The 19,735-nt window shown below is 38.9% G+C and overlaps 1 protein-coding gene across 2 annotated transcripts; it reads right to left on the bottom strand.

Annotated features, from left to right (window-relative positions):
* Positions 1 to 1,742: 1,742 nt before the first annotated feature.
* On the bottom strand, positions 1,743 to 11,635 carry LOC129795493 (uncharacterized). 2 transcript variants are annotated; one of them, XM_055836833.1, is made up of 8 exons: positions 11,488 to 11,635; positions 11,029 to 11,120; positions 10,824 to 10,954; positions 10,505 to 10,760; positions 7,399 to 8,243; positions 6,936 to 7,316; positions 2,336 to 2,758; positions 1,743 to 2,251 (listed from the first exon to the last, which is right to left on the bottom strand). In XM_055836833.1, the coding sequence occupies exons 2-8, from the start codon at positions 11,090 to 11,092 to the stop codon at positions 2,024 to 2,026; spliced, it is 2,328 nt and encodes a 775-aa protein (XP_055692808.1). In that variant the 5' UTR covers positions 11,093 to 11,120; positions 11,488 to 11,635; the 3' UTR covers positions 1,743 to 2,023. The 2 variants fall into 2 exon arrangements, with proteins under 2 accessions (XP_055692808.1, XP_055692809.1); XM_055836834.1 differs by having other exon boundaries at positions 7,408 to 8,243.
* Between the last annotated feature and the right edge of the window lie 8,100 nt (positions 11,636 to 19,735).

Here is a 19,735-nt window from a genome sequence, read left to right as displayed (position 1 = left end):
AAGTCAGTTAAAGAAAAGTGAAAGAAAATTAAAGAAAAAAGAGAATCCCCCTACGTGAAAATCCGCTTGATCACAGAATTCAGATGTTCGACGATTCCCAAATAAAGACACAATTGACCACTGAGGAAGACGCACAGAAGCGTCGAAAGCTTTGGCTCCTAAAATTGAAATGATGCGTTTGGGTTGACGTACCGTCCCTTGGCTGACGCAATCGGAAGGATTTATCCTGTATCAAAAAAAATTATCAAATTCCGTCAGATTCCATTACAGATAGGGAAGCTCCGTGATTGTTTGTACAACAACTTTTCAGCGTCTTGCTGTTTATGAAGAAATTATCCTGCTAATGGAGGTTAAGGCCTTTTGAATGTAATGCAATGTACGAGATCAAATAAAATGAATAAAAAATTGAAAAAACTTTCTTATTAAAATTAATCCGTGAATTTTCAATGTCAAAATATGCCGATGGTGTACTGATTTCGACGAGAAAATCAAATGAATAATGTTCATGTGAAAATATGTTTGAAGGGAGTGCTGCTCTTCTTTTTTCCTAAAATTGAATTTATTAAGCTTCTGTACCTTTGTAAAGTTTCAAACCTTTATCAATTGTTTCCATTGAATGTCAAACGTTAGAAATTCTTGTAGTGTCAAACGTTAGGAAGAAAACTTCAAACTCAAGAAAATCTTACAGAATATTTTTAACGCTTTGGAGACTCCAGAAAATCCAATAAACTGCTAGAATTTGGTGTTTCTTGCAGAATAGCGAACGTTAGAGTTTTTTAGAATTAATATATGTACATAACATTGAAAAGAAACTATTCAAAGGGTAGAAAGTTTTGTCGAAAATGTTTTAAATTCTTGCAGAATACGAAACTTTAGAAATTCTTGCAGAATATCAATCCTTAGAAAACAAATTTCAGACTTCTGTTTCAAATGAATGTGAAATCAATAAAGTAAAAACTTCAAACGTTAGAAATTCTTGCAGAATATTATAAATAGAAGTGTCAGACGTTTGAAACTTTGATTTGATGTCAAATATTTGAAAAGAAACTTCAAAACTTTGCAATTATTGCAGATTATCAAACGTTAGAAAAGAAATATTAAATGTTAAAAATTCTTGTTGAAGGTGAAACGTAAGAAATTTTCACTCAGTGTTAGATCTTTGACGAACTTTAGTTCTTGAAAATTCTAGCAGAATATCGAACTTTTAATATTCGAGTAGATTATCAAACGTTTAAGATTCTAGCAAAAAAAACAAACGTTTGACATTCTAGCAGAAAATCAAACGTTTAAGATTCTAGCAGAATATCAAACGTTTAAAATTCTAGCAAAATATTAAATGACAGAAAAGATAATTCATGACATTTTAATTGTCATTGAATGCCACATATTTGAAAAAAAAACTTCATGCGCTCACAATTATTGCAGAAGTGCTAGAAAACATTTCATACGCCATAAATTCTTGCAATTTTAACTAAATGTCAAACCTTTGACAAATTAACTTCATTCGTTAAAAATTCTAGCAGAATAACAAAACGTTAGAAATTCTAGTAGCATTGAACGTTAAATTTCTAACGTTTTGTTTTTCTGTGAGAATTTTTCAACGAATAAAGTTTTTTTTCAAGATCTGACATTCAGTTCAAATTGCAAGAATTTCTAACGTGAACTTAAAAGCACTTTAATTGTTTTTTAGGACCTCGTAGACTACATCATAGAACTCAAAGGGTTAAAATAAAACAAAAAAATTAAATTTTAGTGAATTTATTGAGAAACACGAAGGGAATGGAGGAAGAAATACCTCAAATTTTGTTAATTTCCTCCGTTTTTTTTTCATTTATTTTCTACATAATCTATCAAGTATTTTGTTTGTTTTTTATGTTGATTTAAAGTAGCTGGCTGGGCGGCAGAAGGACTTCGCAGCAGCGCTAAATTCCCTCCGCGGGAGGAGCAAAGGGTACTCATCAGAAAATTGAGAGGATATTTAGGGGGGAGAGGGGACAGACTTTTTTTTGGGGGGAAAGGGGCTCTAAAACTTCACTTCTGTCATCATAAAATTCCCATCGGGCAACATCAGGACAACACGACGCGTCCCACCGGGTGATGGTTGATCCGCCTGTACAATTTCCGCCGTAATATTCCCATCTTGGGAATCACTATCTGTGGAGATTATCAGCTGTTGCGTGGGATCAACGCCACCTGCTGCTGCGCCCCCTGATCCCTCCTCCTTCAGCACAATCTGCCCACTTGAGTCGTTCTTCAGAAGAAAACAAATGAATGAGAAAAGGTTTAATCAGAAAAGAAAAAGAATATAGAGGAGAAGTTTTTTTTTTTTTTTTACCTGAACAGCATCCCCGGATAGTGCAAGAAGACTCTCATCCCCATCTTCGGCCGCCACGTAGACACACTGCTGCTCCCCTTCGGCTCCCTGCGCTATGAGAAGTGTCTGCCCTTCGGCATTCTTTCCCGCCACCTGGTACACCGTCCCATCTTCCCCTGTAACCAGAAGGGGGCTCCCATCTTCATTTGTCAGCAATTGCTGTATCTGCCCATCTTCCGTCTGAATGGCCGTCACTGTTTCACTTTCCTTCTTCACTTCCTCCTCCTTCTTCACCTTCTTCTCCTCACCCGGCTTCCGGAGCTCCCCCGTCATGGGGCACAGTGTGTACGCCGGCTCCGGACTGGCCATACCCTCATGATCGCTACTTGACACAGCAACCTCTTCTTCCTCCTCCTTCACCTTCGGAGGGGCTTTGCGCATAACCTAATTGAGGAAGAAAAATTAATTTGTGTGTGTGTTTAGACTGCTAAACGGCTTGATCGATTTTGGAAATTCATTTGTTGGCTGATTTCAACGTGAAAAACCCAACAAATTGATCAAAAAGATAAATTTTTAACTTTCAACAATTTTTGCTGAGTGAGAGATCTGTACCTGACCTGATGTATTACTAATTTCGACGTAGAAAATTCGTCAAATCGTTAAATGCAACATTTAAGAATCTTTTTCTTTACATAAAAAATCATTTAATGTCAGATATTGAACTAATTTCCACGTAATAAATTAAAAAAATAATCATTCTAATAATTTTAAAAATTTTCTTCATTTAAATATGTCTCATATCAAACTAATTTCGACGTAAAAAAATGCAAATCTTTACGTAAAAAAATGTAAATTTTCATTTTAAACGTCTGACAATGAATATATTTTTTTTACATCTCTAAGTATCTGATATCATCTTGATTTCGACGTAAAAAATCGAAAAATTGTTCAAAAAGATAAATTTTAATTTTCTGCCAAGAAATCAACCTGATGTATTGCTGATTTTGACGTAGAAAATTCATTAGTTGCTCGATTAAAGACACACAAAAGCAATTTATTTGAAATTCCAATACTTGAATGATTTTCTGTACGAAAAATATCAGATATTGGACTGATTTCGACGTAAGAAATAAGCAAATTATCATTCCGAAAGTTTGAATAATTTTTTACATTCCAATGTGTCTAATATCATGCTGAATTTGATGTAAAAAAAATCTCAAATCTTTGGTTTTAACCTCTAAATAATTTTTTACATCTAAATATGTATCATATTAGACTGATTTCGACGTAATAAATTTAAAAAAAATTATCATTAAAATGAATTTAAAAAAATCTCCATTTATATATGTCTCATATCAAACTAATTTCGACGTAAAAAAATGCAAATCTTTACGTAAAAATTGTAAATTTTCATTTTCAACGTCTGATTATTTTTTTTTCATCTCTATGTATCTTATATCATCCTGAATTCGACGTAAAATATCTTTAAAATTATCATTCTGATAATTTCAATAATTTTTTACAGGTAAATTATTTTGATTTTGACGTAAAAATAGCAAATCTTTCACTTGAGTCTAAATATATATTTTTTTTTTACACCTGATTAAATATTATGCTGATTTTGATGTAAAAAATGAATATCTTGACGTAAAAAATCACAAATCTTTATCTTTTGTCGTATGAATAATTTTCTACGCCACAAGATGTATGATATCATGCTGATTTCGACGTAAAAATATCAAAGAAATTATCATTTTGATAATTTGAATATTTTTTTTCCACATCAATTGGTCTGATTTTGACGTAAAAAAATTGCAAATCTTGATGAAAAAAATCACAAATCTCTATATTTTAAAGACTGATTAATTTTCTACGCCCTACTATGTCTAATATCTTAATTTCGACGTAAAGAACATACAAATATTTTTTTTTTACATCTGAATGATTTTCTAATTAATAAATAATTAATTTTATTGATTTTTTTATTAAATTAAAATCAAGAATAAATTAAGGAAAAATTTCTTAATTACTATATAATTATCTATATCTGTATATGTAAAATATTGTACTGATTTCGACGTAGAAAATTTACCAATCTGTATAATGTATAAAAATGTTTATTTTCAATTTTTTTATATTTGAATTAATTAGTTTCTGTACGAAAAATGTCAGATATTGGACTGATTTCAACGTAATAAATTAGAAAATTATCATTCAAATGATTAAAAAAAAATCTCCATTTAAATATGTTTCATATCAAACTGATTTCGACGTAAAAAAATGCAAATCTTTACGTAAAAAATTGTAAATTTTTATTTTGAACGTTTGTATCTGATATCATTTTGATTTCAACGTCAAAATTAGTCACGTAAAAAATTGCAAATTTTGATCCGTAATATCTGCATAATTTTCTACCTCCGATTTCGACGTAAGAATCAGTTAATTTTCAATTTGAAAGTCTGAATAATTTTCTACCTTACATTATGCTGACGTTAAAGAAATTGTCAACCTTCTATTTTAAGTTTTAACAATTTTTTACGCCTCAATATGTCTGATATTACACTCATTCTTACGTAAAAAATTGCTTATACTTGACTTTAACATCTACATAATTTTTAACATCTCAATGTGTCTGATATCATCCTGAATTCGACGTAAAAAATCAGGAAGTTATCATTCTGTAATTTCCATAATTTTTTACACGTGAATTGTTCTGATTTTGACGTAAAAAATAAAAATCTTTAACGTAAAATATCTCAAATCTTCATCTTTTATCATATGAATAATTTTCTACACCACAATATGTATGATATCATGCCGATTTCGACGTAAAAATATCAGGAAATAATCATTTTGATAATTTAAATGAATTTTTACTTATCAATTGGTCTGTTTTCGACGTAAAAAATGCAAACTTTTATGTAACAATCAAAAGCCTTTAATATAAATTTTTTGAATAAGTTTTTACATCTCAGTGTGTCCTATTTTTCCTATTAGTGTGACATATTTTCTACGTGTAAATTTTGACGTAAAAAATCACAAATCCTCAACTTTTATCGACTGAATAATTTTGTACGCCATTTTATATCTAATATCATCCTGATTTCGACGAAAAAAAAACAGAAAGTTATCATTCTGATAATTTGAATAATTTTTTACATGTCAATTGCTCTGATTTTGTCGTAAAAAATAGAAAATTTTCAGCTTTAAAGCTTAAATAATTTTTTACATCTAATTAGATATCATGATAATTTTGGCGTAAAAAATTGCAAATCTTCACGTAAAAAAAATCACAAATCTTCATCTTTTATCGTTTGAATATTTTTCTACGCTTTCGTATGTCTAATATCATCATAATTTCAATGTAAAAAACATACAAATATATATTTTTTTTTTACATCTGAATGATTTTCTATGTCTAAAATGACTTTCAGATTTTATTTGAGGCGAATGCGTATAGTCGCTTTCATCCCACTGCGACCTGAAAGGTCTATTGTGGAAGGGTCCTCGGTTCTTTATCATCATTATCTGATATATATTGAAGATCGATATTGCCCAAGCCGAACGACAGCTCGCGGCAATTTCTTTCCTCATTGATCGGAATCGATCGCCAAAGGGTAGGCAAATGTTTCCATTCACCCTATCACAGAATCAACAAAGAGCGCTCAGAGGGTTATCATTTGTGAAACTGGATTTGTGTACAGATTGGAAAGTCATCTAGGTGTTACTTTCGTTCTCCGTATTTGATGCAAGAGGGCCATTGTTTTTTGTGGATGAGAGTGCATCATCTCTTTCTCTCAATCCAACAATCTGACCAACGTGTACCACTACAACGTTAGCCAGGCAGGGGCATTTTCATCTCTGTTTTTCGGCGTTCGCTTCCGTGTGCCTGAGAGAGACATACCCACAGCTGTGGACACCCAGCGTGAATACAGCATGCCTTCTCGGCGAGCACAGTACGATGTTTGCCTATCGAGATACAAACATCCTATCCCTTTACGGGCGGTACCGTCTGTATTCGAACCAGAGACTCTATGGACACAACTCGAGTGTTCTATCCACTGCTCCCTGGGCCCTCCTAAAATGACTTAGTTTGTGCTGATTTCGACGCACAAATCAATTTTAGATCTCATTAACTGAATTTATTTCATTTTTTAAATGAATAAATAATTAATTTTATTGATTTTTTACTACATAAATATAAATTAAAGAAAAATAAAAAAAATCTTTTTATACATTAAAAAAAATGTCTTTAAAAAATTATCGTTTTTTGGTCATAAAATGTAAATAATGGGCCTTATTCAGCGACCAAGAAACCCTTGAAATTCGCTTAAAATCTTGAAATTTCAGTACAAAATTTAAAGATTTCAAAGTTTTTTGGTCGCTGAATTTAGCCCAATCTTAAGAAAAAAATTATTTTGCACAAATAAGTAAAAAATCTCTACAAAAACTAACTTTTCTCATCAAATAATGTAAAGAATCTTGAGAAATAAACTTATTTTCTCATTTATTTTTAATCAGGAAGCTCTAAAAATATCAAACTGATTTTTTTTAAATGAAAAAAGTGATCAAAAAGGCGTAAAAGCAATAAAAAAAATAAAAAAAGGTTTGTTTTTCTTACCTTGATGTCCCCTTGACGATTGAGAGCCATTACTTTTGCCTCTGTTGTCACTGGAGTGGCCGCTTTGGGGCTGGGGGTACTCTTCACAACGCGCGTGATCATTGTACGTCCCTGCTGCGTTGGGGCAGGAACACTACGCCTTATGATGGTCTGATTGCGCACAACCGGCTGCTGCGGGGAGATCTGTCGCACTCCCGGACGCTGCAGCGTACTTACAGTGCGTGCCACTGCAGCTCCTGGACGCTGCACAACCTGACGCGTTGTCTGCGGCGTAACACGCGGCACGAGCTTCGGCATTACCTTCCCGGGAACTTGCTGCTGCTGCTTACTTCCCGGACTAATCCTCACAATGCCACTCGAGAGGCTCTCACCGCTGCTAACCTGTGGAAGGAAGACGTGGAAGGAAGACGTTTCGTTAGGGAATCGTGTGTGTGAGGGAAGAGGAAGCCTCTGGGGCGCTCACCACGTGCACCTGTGCTTCCTTCTTGGCTGGAACAGCTGATGCCGTCACTCCGGGCTTTCTCATGACACCCGTTGGCTTATCCTTGACACTGGTGATGACAACTTCAGCGGAATTCTTCTCAACCTTCGCCGTGGCCCCGTTGACGGTGGCCTTCTGATTGGGCGTCCCGGATTTGTTCACCGGGACAATGCGAACTGTTCCGGATTGCCCGGCCCGCATTAGGGCCTGATTGACGGCGTCATTCTTCGCCTTCTTTGCCGGTTCTGCTTCGGTGTCTTCCTCCGTGTCGGCATCACTATCCTCATTCTTGCGCTTCAGTGTTGCCTGTTCCGGGGGCTTCTTGACCGTTCTTATTAGCCGCGTTGGACTATCTCCGTCCGAAGCTTTTGCTTCTTCAGCCGCTTTGGCAGCACGTTGCTCCTTTTGCAGTGCCAGCTGATTCTCAAACGCAGTGAGGAGCACTGTGCACTTGTCCAGATGCTGCTGTGGCTCCCACGTGTTCTGCTCATGAGAGAAATTAACCCATTTGATGAGATACTCAAACGCCCGGATGCGCGGATTGAATTTCTTCGCTAGAATCTTATCCACTGTGTGCTCCTCCGTCTCTCCCGGCGCCATGGTGCGCGTTGCCAAACGAGGAACATTCTTATTCAGCAACTGCCCCGGGGAACGCGTCACGGGCTTTGCCAAGGGCTTCCGGACAACTTGCTGCAGCTGCAGCGCCGGAAGACGCTTCGGGGAGACATCTTCATCCGTTGCTGTATCATTATCCTGCTCACTCTCTGCCTTCTTCGATGGTAGCCCCAAGGGGCGCTTTATGAGCCCTCCGCGATTCACTACCGGAGCTGCAAAAGAACAAAAATCAATGAGAAGTCAATCATAATGCGTTCAGTTATAAGAGTTGGTGTCCCACAACGTGTAGAAATTTATTTATGCGTTGTAATGCGATTTGTGAGCAGAACTAGTAGACAAATTTGATTTTTTTGTAAAATTCTGCAATTTGATAAATAAAAATGGTCATATCTCTGGTTCTATAAGACCTACAGAAATTTCTTGACTTGTTTTGAAAAGGTATTAAAACAGGCTATAAAGAACGTTATTCACGAAACATAGTATAAGTCCCCCGCATGCAACCAAAATTGGTTTTTAAATTATTGTAGGGGATCATTAAAGGTTCAAAATAAGCGTGGTCATTTCCCGGAAGAGCGCTGGGAAACCTACGAATTTTCCGGTTTTCTGTTTAACCTATGTTGATTTATTTCTCAATTTATAGCAATCGTAGGATATTGCGATTGGTGTCAAATGAAAGCTATATCAATGCTTAATATTATATATTAAAACCATTTTCCAAAATGCACTAGAAGGTGAAAATTCGGAAAGATTTTCCGAACACGCATTTTTCTTTCGCCTCCCATTTCCACAATATTGCATGGGACCACCTGGAACATCCCTTATTTTGTAGCATTTTTAATCCCCTTTCATTTGGTATAGCACTTGGTGGGGAAATCCGCTGGGAAAACTCGCTACAGAATGATTTTCCAAAGTTAAGCACGTTTTCGCATTAGAGAAAAAGAGATGGACAATTTTTTTCTAGAGGAACATTCTGGAAACATCAAAGAGGAGAAATCGTTTATCTCTTTTCTTCCAACGCGAAAATGTGCTTAATTTTGGAAAATCATTCTGTAGCGAGTTTTCCCAGTGGATTTCCCCTGCAAGTGTTATACCAAATGAAAGGGGATTAAAAATGCTACAAAATAATGGATGTTCCAGGTGGTCCCATGCAATATTGTGGAAATGGGAGGCGAAAGAAAAATGCGTGTTCGGAAAATCTTTCCGAATTTTCACCTTCTAGTGCATTTTGGAAAATGGTTTTAATATATAATATTAAGCATTGATATAGCTTTCATTTGACACCAATCGCAATATCCTACGATTGCTATAAATTGAGAAATAAATCAACATAGGTTAAACAGAAAACCGGAAAATTCGTAGGTTTCCCAGCGCTTTTCCGGGAAATGACCACGCTTATTTTGAACCTTTAATGATCCTCTACAATAATTTAAAAACCAATTTTGGTTGCATGCGGGGGACTTATACTATGTTTCGTGAATAACGTTCTTTACATGAATTTCAATAATTTTCAAGGTCACCTCTAGAACACAAAATGACAGCTTCGTTTTACAAAAACAGTTTTTTGCACTTTTCGTCCTGAAGGAATGGTTCTATAGGTTTCTGATGTTCTAGAAAGTTGTAGAGAATTGCAAAATCTTTAATTTAATACCAAGTTGAGCAAAATCGGACAGACCGTTCAAGAAATATGGCTCTTAGAACTTTTCAAATTCAAGAATTTTTCAAATGGCTATATCTTCTAAACGGTGAAATAGATTTTCTTCATTTTCGGACTGGTGAAAGATATTGAGTCAGGCTACAACATATCAAAATTTAAAGGAAATCGATAATCGGGATTCGGAGATATTGCCCCTTAAAGTTAGGCAATTTTTGTTTTTGATTTTAGCGCCTCTTGCGGATGTTTTTGGAACTTGGAATGTTCTAGACAGTTTTAGGGCTTCTCAATACCTTTCATTTGATACCAAGATGATCAAAATCGGTCAAGCCGTTCTCGAGTTCTATCGAAAAAACACTTTTTGCTTTAGGCGGCCATATTTGCTAAACGGCTTGACCGATTTTCAAGTATGAATTATCGATGAAAACGTCTCACTGAGCTCTACAACATACTAAAATTTCAGACCTCTAGCTATAAGGGAAGTGGTTGACGGTGTTTCAAAATGGCGGATGTCGGCCATCTTGGATTTTGAAAATGCGTAAAAATGAAAGTTTACACCCACATTTCTATAGAAAACTTCAAACCGGAAGTCTCTATCTTTTACCGTTCTCGAGCTATAAAGCAAAGTTTGAACCACCGGAAGGCCGGCCGGCCTCATCAAAAATTTTCGTAATGTGGAATGTCTAAAACGTGCTCATACCAAGTTTAAGCCCAATCTGAGGGGTTGGTTTTTCGGACGATTACAATACTTGCTATTGACCACGAAGTGGAACACCAACTAATAAGCTTCTTTGGCGGAGAAAAATCCAGGAGAAATCTTACGTGGAGTTGAGTCAGATTTGGGAGAATCAACAATCTGCTTCACCACCTTCACGGGCATCTCTTGTACTTGTCCCTGACCCAATCTGGCAAATGATTGGATTGTTTTCCCTGCCACAATCCACGTTTCCCGGACACTTTCATCCAATTTAACCCATGTCTGGTACAATTTCCACGAATTTGTCGTTGGGTCCTCCTCAGTCTTCTTCTGGCACGCCTTCCACAGCAAGAAAGCCCAAACTTTGGGCTTTGTCTCACGCTGAAAACAAGGATTCTTGTCAAGGAAAAAGCCCAGAAACTCCCCACAAAACAAAAAACTCACGCATTCCTTCAATCCGGAATTCTTCGTGCATTTCCCAGCTTTGTGCTCTGTGAATGCTTCAACGTGATGAAAAGCCGTGTGGCAGGTCCCACACACAAGTACATCCAGGCTGCTAATCTCATCTAGAGCTTCTGCAAAAGCCCCATCAAAAACATCCATCAAATAAAAACTTCCGGACAGGTTAATTTTCACGCAAAAAACTCACTTTTAATCGCATCGGGATGCTTTGCAATATCCGCCGGATCCACCTCTGTCACCTCCTTTGTCATTTTACTGTAAAATCCGTGCTTCCGGAAGCTGAAAAGAACCCCAAAAGCCCTCCTGTTACTCATTCGGCAAGCTTTTCTTTCTTTCAAAAATGCCCGCCATTTTTTTTTGCACGAACGCCACCCGAAACGTCAAGCCAGACGAACTTCACAGAACTCACAAACCAAACAATCCCCCCCATTTTCCATTGCCAAAACAATATTTCCCACCAAATCCCCGTGAGATTCCTCACCGGAATCCCTCCAAACAGCTCAAGATTCAACAAACGGACACATAAAGAGCCCCCGCAGTGGGGAAAATGCAATTTGAGCGGATTTTCCCGAAGCTGGAAGTGCGTGATGGATTTATCCCGCCAAAAAATGCAAATCTCCACGGAATCACCTGGCCAGTGACTTACCACACGCACAGGATGCACAATGCACGGAAACAAATCAAATGGGGTCACACAAATCCCAGCAAATGGGGTAAATTGATGCGAAAACTTTGTGAAAAACGCGTCGCCTTGTTCACAATAAAACCAAAGATGGCGCCCTGGGCAGGAAACTGCGCCTGATGGATATTTCGCGGCGGATACTTCTTCTTTTTCTTCATGGAAACAAAGGGGGTTTGCATCGAGGGGAAAAAAGGGTTTTGGGCAGGGGGGCAATAACTGGCCTAAGGTGAACCATGAACGCAATAGTTATTGCCCCTCTGGATTTGCTCTAAAATCAACAGGAGAGCCAGAAAATGCAAAAAACTGATTTCAGTGAAAAATTTGTCTAAACTTTAAGGAAAAAATTGAAAATTCTAAATTTTTGTATTTGAAACTTCGCTTTAGTACATATCGATCAGGCTCATCGACGAACCAGCGGGTACGGGATGACCCAAAAATCCATTCAGATTTGCTCTAAAATCAACAGGAGAGCCAGAAAATGCAAAAAACTGATTTCAGTGAAAAATTTGTCTAAACTTCAAGGAAAAAATTGAAAATTCTAAATTTTTGTATTTGAAACTTCCCTTTGGTACATATCGATCAGGCTCATCGACGAACCTGCGGGTACGGGATGACCCAAAAATCCATTCAGATTTGCTCTAAAATCAACAGGAGAGCCAGAAAATGCAAAAAACTGATTTCAGTGAAAAATTTGTCTAAACTTTAAGGAAAAAATTGAAAATTCTTATTTTTTGCATTTGAAACTTCCCTTTGGTACATATCGATCAGGCTCATCGACGAACCTGCGGGTACGGGATGACCCAAAAATCCATTCAGATTTGCTCTAAAATCAACAGGAGAGCCAGAAAATGCAAAAAACTGATTTCAGTGAAAAATTTGTCTGAACTTTAAGGAAAAAATTGAAAATTCTTATTTTTTGCATTTGAAACTTCCCTTTGGTACATATCGATCAGGCTCATCGACGAACCTGCGGGTACGGGATGATCCAAAAATCCATTCAGATTTGCTCTAAAACCAACAGGAGAGCCAGAAAATGCGAAAAACTGATTTCAGTGAAAAATTTGTCTGAACTTTAAGGAAAAAATTGAAAATTCTTATTTTTTGCATTTGAAACTTCCCTTTGGTACATATCGATCAGGCTCATCGACGAACCTGCGGGTACGGGATGATCCAAAAATCCATTCAGATTTGCTCTAAAACCAACAGGAGAGCCAGAAAATGCGAAAAACTGATTTCAGTCAAAAATTTGTCTAAACTTCAAGGAAAAAATTGAAAATTCTTATTTTTTGCATTTGAAACTTCCCTTTGGTACATATCGATCAGGCTCATCGACGAACCTGCGGGTACGGGATGACCCAAAAATCCATTCAGATTTGCTCTAAAATCAACAGGAGAGCCAGAAAATGCAAAAAACTGATTTCAGTGAAAAATTTGTCTAAACTTCAAGGAAAAAATTGAAAATTCTTATTTTTTGCATTTGAAACTTCCCTTTGGTACATATCGATCAGGCTCATCGACGAACCTGCGGGTACGGGATGACCCAAAAATCCATTCAGATTTGCTCTAAAATCAACAGGAGAGCCAGAAAATGCAAAAAACTGATTTCAGTGAAAAATTTGTCTAAACTTTAAGGAAAAAATTGAAAATTCTAAATTTTTGTATTTGAAACTTCGCTTTAGTACATATCGATCAGGCTCATCGACGAACCTGCGGGTACGGGATGACCCAAAAATCCATTCAGATTTGCTCTAAAATCAACAGGAGAGCCAGAAAATGCAAAAAACTGATTTCAGTGAAAAATTTGTCTAAACTTTAAGGAAAAAATTGAAAATTCTTATTTTTTGCATTTGAAACTTCCCTTTGGTACATATCGATCAGGCTCATCGACGAACCTGCGGGTACGGGATGATCCAAAAATCCATTCAGATTTGCTCTAAAACCAACAGGAGAGCCAGAAAATGCGAAAAACTGATTTCAGTGAAAAATTTGTCTGAACTTTAAGGAAAAAATTGAAAATTCTTATTTTTTGCATTTGAAACTTCCCTTTGGTACATATCGATCAGGCTCATCGACGAACCTGCGGGTACGGGATGATCCAAAAATCCATTCAGATTTGCTCTAAGACAGGATTCAGATTCACAGGCAAGTGATTCTCACCAACTTTTTTCACTGTGCTTGTTTTATACTAATTTTTGTTGATTAAGCCGAAGGCTAGTATCCTTTTAGGTCTTGGGGGTCCACGCTATAGACGTGCAACCTTGTCGAATTCAAATGCGTGGATTCTTCCAAGCCTTACAAGCGTTTTAAATCATTTTTGTGGAGGACACCAACCTGACAGATGTCTCTCGTGCCATCGACCAGTGGGAGCCAAGGAAATTCCCAGACCAAAAGACCAAGGGATGATCCTGGTAATAGCAAGCAACCCCAGATGAAGCAGCCTAAGTTAACCAACTGGCTAGCAGCGGTTCCAACTAGCAACTCCTTTGACGCCCTTTCCACGAGGGAGGAATCAAATGACATGGAGACCGATGGTGATTCTCAAAACAACGGCACCTCTGACTCTGATTCTGCCACTAAGAAAGAGCCCACACCTCCGCCTATTTTTGTCCATGGAGTTGAGACCCTATCGCCACTTGTGGCACTCCTGGAGTCTCTTGCCAAGAATTTTTACACCCTCAAGGCTCTTAAGGACAACACTGTAAAGATACAAACAAAGAACAGTGACTCTTACCGGAAGATTTACAAGGCTCTCAAAGACAAAAACACTGACATGCACTCATTCCAATTGAAGAGCGAGAGGGGCTTCCGCGCTGTGATCCGGGGGCTGCATCATGCTGTGATACACGAGGACATCAAGAATGCCCTTAAGGAACTAGGACACAATGTTGTGCGTGTGCACAATGTTAAGCAAAGGGGCACAAAGCTCCCCCTGCCGCTCTTCTTTGTTGAAGTCACTGCTGCAAACAACAACAAGGAAATTTACCAAATCACGCGCCTCTTGAGTCATGTGGTGCAGGTGGAGCCTCCGCGTCCATCGAAGGAGGTTGTCCAATGTACGAAGTGCCAGAGATATGGCCATACAAAGTCCTTTTGCCATAGGGCTCCTCAGTGTGTTAAGTGTGCGGGTGGGCACGCGACTGAAAAGTGCACAAGGAAGGTTCGTGATGAGAATGTGAAGTGTGTTAACTGTGGGGGCGGCCACCCTGCGAACTTCCGGGGTTGTGAGGCTCACCTGCAGCTGAAGAGGCAAAGGACATCGGATCTCAGGGATAGAGTTGCACAGGAACGTAGATTGCATCGCCAAACTTCCACAAATGTAAACACTGCTACCAGAATTGATGGATTGTCATATTCCGATGTCACAGGTGGCGTTGGTGTTACTGAGGGGCAAGGTGTGTCCAACCCGGCTGGCAATGATTCGAATGCTTCAAATAATAACGACATTTCTGTGCTGACTTCAATGATGAAAGGTCTTTCGCAACAAATATCCACAGTACTTAATTTATTAACTATCCTCGTGGCCGAAATGAGATCAAAATGAATCTTAAAGTCTTAAAACTAGTCATGTGGAATGCCAATGGTCTTTGTAACCATGTCCTGGAAGTGAAAAATTATCTTTATGCAAACGACGTGGATATTCTCATGGTATCTGAAACACACTTCACAACAAAAAGCTTTATCAAAATCCCTAATTATATAATTTACAATACCAAGCATCCGGACGGTACTGCGCACGGAGGGACGGCCATAATAATCAGGAGAGATATCAAGCACAATATTCGAGAAAAATTCAGGGAGGATTTTCTGCAGGCTACTTCGGTTGAGGTCATTTGCCCGGGCGCTCCGATCACAATTTCATCTGTCTACTGCCCACCTAGACACTTAGTGAAGAAACATCAGTTTGAGAGATATTTTGGCACTCTTGGTAGCAGGTTTATCTCCGCTGGAGACTTTAATGCCAAACATCCTTTTTGGGGTTCGCGATTGGTTAACCCAAAGGGGAAGGAACTCTATGAGACAGCCATGAGCAACAACTACAAATTCTTATCTACTGGAGAGCCTACTTACTGGCCTGCAGACCGCAATAAGCTCCCTGATCTGCTGGATTTTGCCGTGGTTGGCGGCGTGGATGCGTCGCGATGCAGAGTGAGTTCTTCTCTGGATCTCTCCTCTGACCACAGCCCGGTGATTCTTGAGGTTTTTGCCGACGTTGCTCAGTTGCATAGAGAGGCACACCTTACTAATCGGTCTACTGACTGGAACCTTTTTAGAGATGCTCTGGACAAACTCATCGTCGTTCCCGATGCTATTGGTGACAGGGTTGGGCTTGAGGAGTCTGTGGGTGCTCTCACGGAGGCCTTACGCGAGGCCGCTCGATCGTCGACTTCGGCAGTGCATGAGGGGAAGTTCAAACATTATCACGTTCCTTTTAGCGTGCGGGAGAAGCTTCAGGAGAAACGCAGACTCCGACAAATTTGGCAAACTACCAGGCACCCTGATGACAAGAAAAATTTCAACCGCTCTGCCAAAGCTTTGAAGAGGATGATGAGGGATTTATGTGAGAAGTCCATCTCTGAGTATCTTGAGGGTTTATCACCTACTGAGGCCACCGATTATAGTCTTTGGAGGGCTACCAGGAGAGTCACTAGGCCCCAGGCTGCGGTTCCCCCTGTGAGGAGGGTGGATGGAAGTTGGGCAAGAGATGATGAGAGTAAGGCCGAGGCTTTTGCTGAGCACCTGGAAAGCGTGTTTCGTGTCTGGCCTGGCATGGATGATCATGACGAGGAGGTGGACCGATTTCTGGAAGCTCCTGGACAATTGTCCTTACCTATTAAAAAATTCCGTGTTGGCGAAATTGTAAATGTGCTCGTTGATGATCTTCGACCGCACAAGGCTCCTGGGCACGACAAGATTACTGGAAGAATGTTGAAGGAAATTACTGCAAAGTGTGTCAGACTTATCCAGAGGATCTTCAATGCCATGCTAACAATCGGTCACTTCCCGAGTCGGTGGAAGATTGCACAAGTGAAGGTAATTCTGAAGCCGGGAAAGAAATCAGATGAACTGAGCTCATATCGTCCAATCAGCCTTTTATCAATCCTCGGGAAGGTCTTTGAGAAACTTCTGATGCATCGATTGAGACCCATCCTTGCGGCGGAAGCCCTAATTCCTGCTCACCAATTTGGGTTCAGGCCAGGCCATGGTACGGTGGAGCAGGTCCATCGATTAGTGGATGTCATACATGCGGCCTTTGAAGACCGACAATATTGCACGGGCGCTTTCCTTGATGTTAGTCAGGCTTTTGATCGAGTTTGGCATGATGGCCTTAACTACAAAATCAAAAAATTCCTTCCATTCAATTTCTACCTCATCATCAAGTCCTTCTTGTCGGATAGGCAGTTCTTCGTGAGGCAGGGGCTCGAGGAGTCGCAGACGTTGCCAATCCGCTCTGGGGTCCCCCAGGGTAGCGTCCTGGGGCCCGTATTGTATGTCTTATTCACTGCGGATCTCCCTCGTTGTCGTCAGAATACCATGGCAACGTTTGCGGACGATACTGCTGTCCTTGCTGTGGCTGATTCGCCGGGGTTGGCGTCGCAGATGCTCCAGGGGCATTTAGAATTGATCGAGTCATGGCTACGCAGATGGAAAATCAAGGCCAATGAACAGAAATCCGTCCAGGTTACCTTCACACTTAGAAACGGTTCTTGCCCACCAGTACTACTGAATGGAAGTGAGATTCCCCAATCGAATGTCACCAAATATCTCGGGTTGCACCTTGACAGGAGGTTAACCTGGAGAACTCATCTATGGATGAAAAGGAAGCAACTGAGTCTTAGGTGGAGGGGCTTGTACTGGCTGCTTGGAAGGAGATCTAAGATGTCTCTGTCAAACAAAACTCTGATCTACAAGACCATAATTAGGCCTGTGTGGACGTATGGCCTGCAACTGTGGGGAGCAGCAGCTAAGTCAAATGTGGACATAATACAAAGATTCCAAAGCAAAGCCCTCAGGCAAATCACTGACGCCCCCTGGTACGTAACCAACGACCAGCTGCATAGGGACATGAACGTCCTCCCGGTTCAGGAGGAGATAGCTGAGGTCAGCAGGCGCTACAGAGAGCGACTGCTTGGGCATGAAAATGACCTCGCTGGGCAGCTGGCGATTGACAATGGAAAGCCGAGAAGGCTTAGGAAGGTGAAGCCTTCCGACCTCTTTACCCCGTTGTGATCGGTGTGCTTTAGTTTTATGGTTTTTCCCCGACGTTAAACCATCATGTCTCTCTTTTTATTGTCTTGTATTAAAGTTTATTGTACCCCCTTGTGCAGATCGCTTTATTAAATACGTTAAAAAAAAAAAAAAAAGATTTGCTCTAAAACCAACAGGAGAGCCAGAAAATGCGAAAAACTGATTTCAGTCAAAAATTTGTCTAAACTTTAAGGAAAAAATTGAAAATTCTTATTTTTTGCATTTGAAACTTCCCTTTGGTACATATCGATCAGGCTCATCGACGAACCTGCGGGTACGGGATGATCCAAAAATCCATTCAGATTTGCTCTAAAACCAACAGGAGAGCCAGAAAATGCGAAAAACTGATTTCAGTCAAAAATTTGTCTAAACTTCAAGGAAAAAATTGAAAATTCTTATTTTTTGCATTTGAAACTTCCCTTTGGTACATATCGATCAGGCTCATCGACGAACCTGCGGGTACGGGATGACCCAAAAATCCATTCAGATTTGCTCTAAAATCAACAGGAGAGCCAGAAAATGCAAAAAACTGATTTCAGTGAAAAATTTGTCTAAACTTTAAGGAAAAAATTGAAAATTCTAAATTTTTGTATTTGAAACTTCGCTTTAGTACATATCGATCAGGCTCATCGACGAACCTGCGGGTACGGGATGACCCAAAAATCCATTCAGATTTGCTCTAAAATCAACAGGAGAGCCAGAAAATGCAAAAAACTGATTTCAGTGAAAAATTTGTCTAAACTTTAAGGAAAAAATTGAAAATTCTTATTTTTTGCATTTGAAACTTCCCTTTGGTACATATCGATCAGGCTCATCGGCGAACCTGCGGGTACGAGATGACCCAAAAATCCATTCAGATTTGCTCTAAAATCAACAGGAGAGCCAGAAAATGCAAAAAACTGATTTCAGTGAAAAATTTGTCTGAACTTTAAGGAAAAAATTGAAAATTCTTATTTTTTGCATTTGAAACTTCCCTTTGGTACATATCGATCAGGCTCATCGACGAACCTGCGGGTACGGGATGATCCAAAAATCCATTCAGATTTGCTCTAAAACCAACAGGAGAGCCAGAAAATGCGAAAAACTGATTTCAGTCAAAAATTTGTCTAAACTTCAAGGAAAAAATTGAAAATTCTTATTTTTTGCATTTGAAACTTCCCTTTGGTACATATCGATCAGGCTCATCGGCGAACCTGCGGGTACGGGATGATCCAAAAATCCATTCAGATTTGCTCTAAAACCAACAGGAGAGCCAGAAAATGCGAAAAACTGATTTCAGTCAAAAATTTGTCTAAACTTCAAGGAAAAAATTGAAAATTCTTATTTTTTGCATTTGAAACTTCCCTTTGGTACATATCGATCAGGCTCATCGGCGAACCTGCGGGTACGGGATGACCCAAAAATCCATTCAGATTTGCTCTAAAATCAACAGGAGAGCCAGAAAATGCAAAAAACTGATTTCAGTGAAAAATTTGTCTAAACTTTAAGGAAAAAATTGAAAATTCTTATTTTTTGCATTTGAAACTTCCCTTTGGTACATATCGATCAGGCTCATCGACGAACCTGCGGGTACGGGATGACCCAAAAATCCATTCAGATTTGCTCTAAAATCAACAGGAGAGCCAGAAAATGCAAAAAACTGATTTCAGTGAAAAATTTGTCTAAACTTTAAGGAAAAACTTGAAAATTCTTATTTTTTGTATTTGAAACTTCCCTTTGGTACATATCGATCAGGCTCATCGACGAACCTGCGGGTACGGGATGACCCAAAAATCCATTCAGATTTGCTCTAAAATCAACAGGAGAGCCAGAAAATGCAAAAAACTGATTTCAGTGAAAAATTTGTCTGAACTTCAAGGAAAAAATTGAAAATTCTTATTTTTTGCATTTGAAACTTCCCTTTGGTACATATCGATCAGGCTCATCGACGAACCTGCGGGTACGGGATGACCCAAAAATCCATTCA

The sequence above is a fragment of the Lutzomyia longipalpis genome, chromosome 4, assembly GCF_024334085.1.
Source record: "Lutzomyia longipalpis isolate SR_M1_2022 chromosome 4, ASM2433408v1".
Lineage (NCBI taxonomy): Eukaryota > Metazoa > Arthropoda > Insecta > Diptera > Psychodidae > Lutzomyia > Lutzomyia longipalpis.
This window is presented reverse-complemented; position numbering and strand designations above follow the sequence as displayed.

Bases quoted from the DNA above. Each gene is read 5' to 3' on its own strand.
- LOC129795493 (XM_055836833.1), bottom strand. From the start codon at position 11,092: ATGACAAAGGAGGTGACAGAGGTGGATCCGGCGGATATTGCAAAGCAT. The intron at 10,761-10,823 runs GTGAGTTTTTTG...CCTTGTTTTCAG, and splicing joins ATTCCGGATTGAAGGAATGC to CGTGAGACAAAGCCCAAAGT. The intron at 2,759-6,935 runs GTAAGAAAAACA...TTCCTCAATTAG, and splicing joins ATCGTCAAGGGGACATCAAG to GTTATGCGCAAAGCCCCTCC.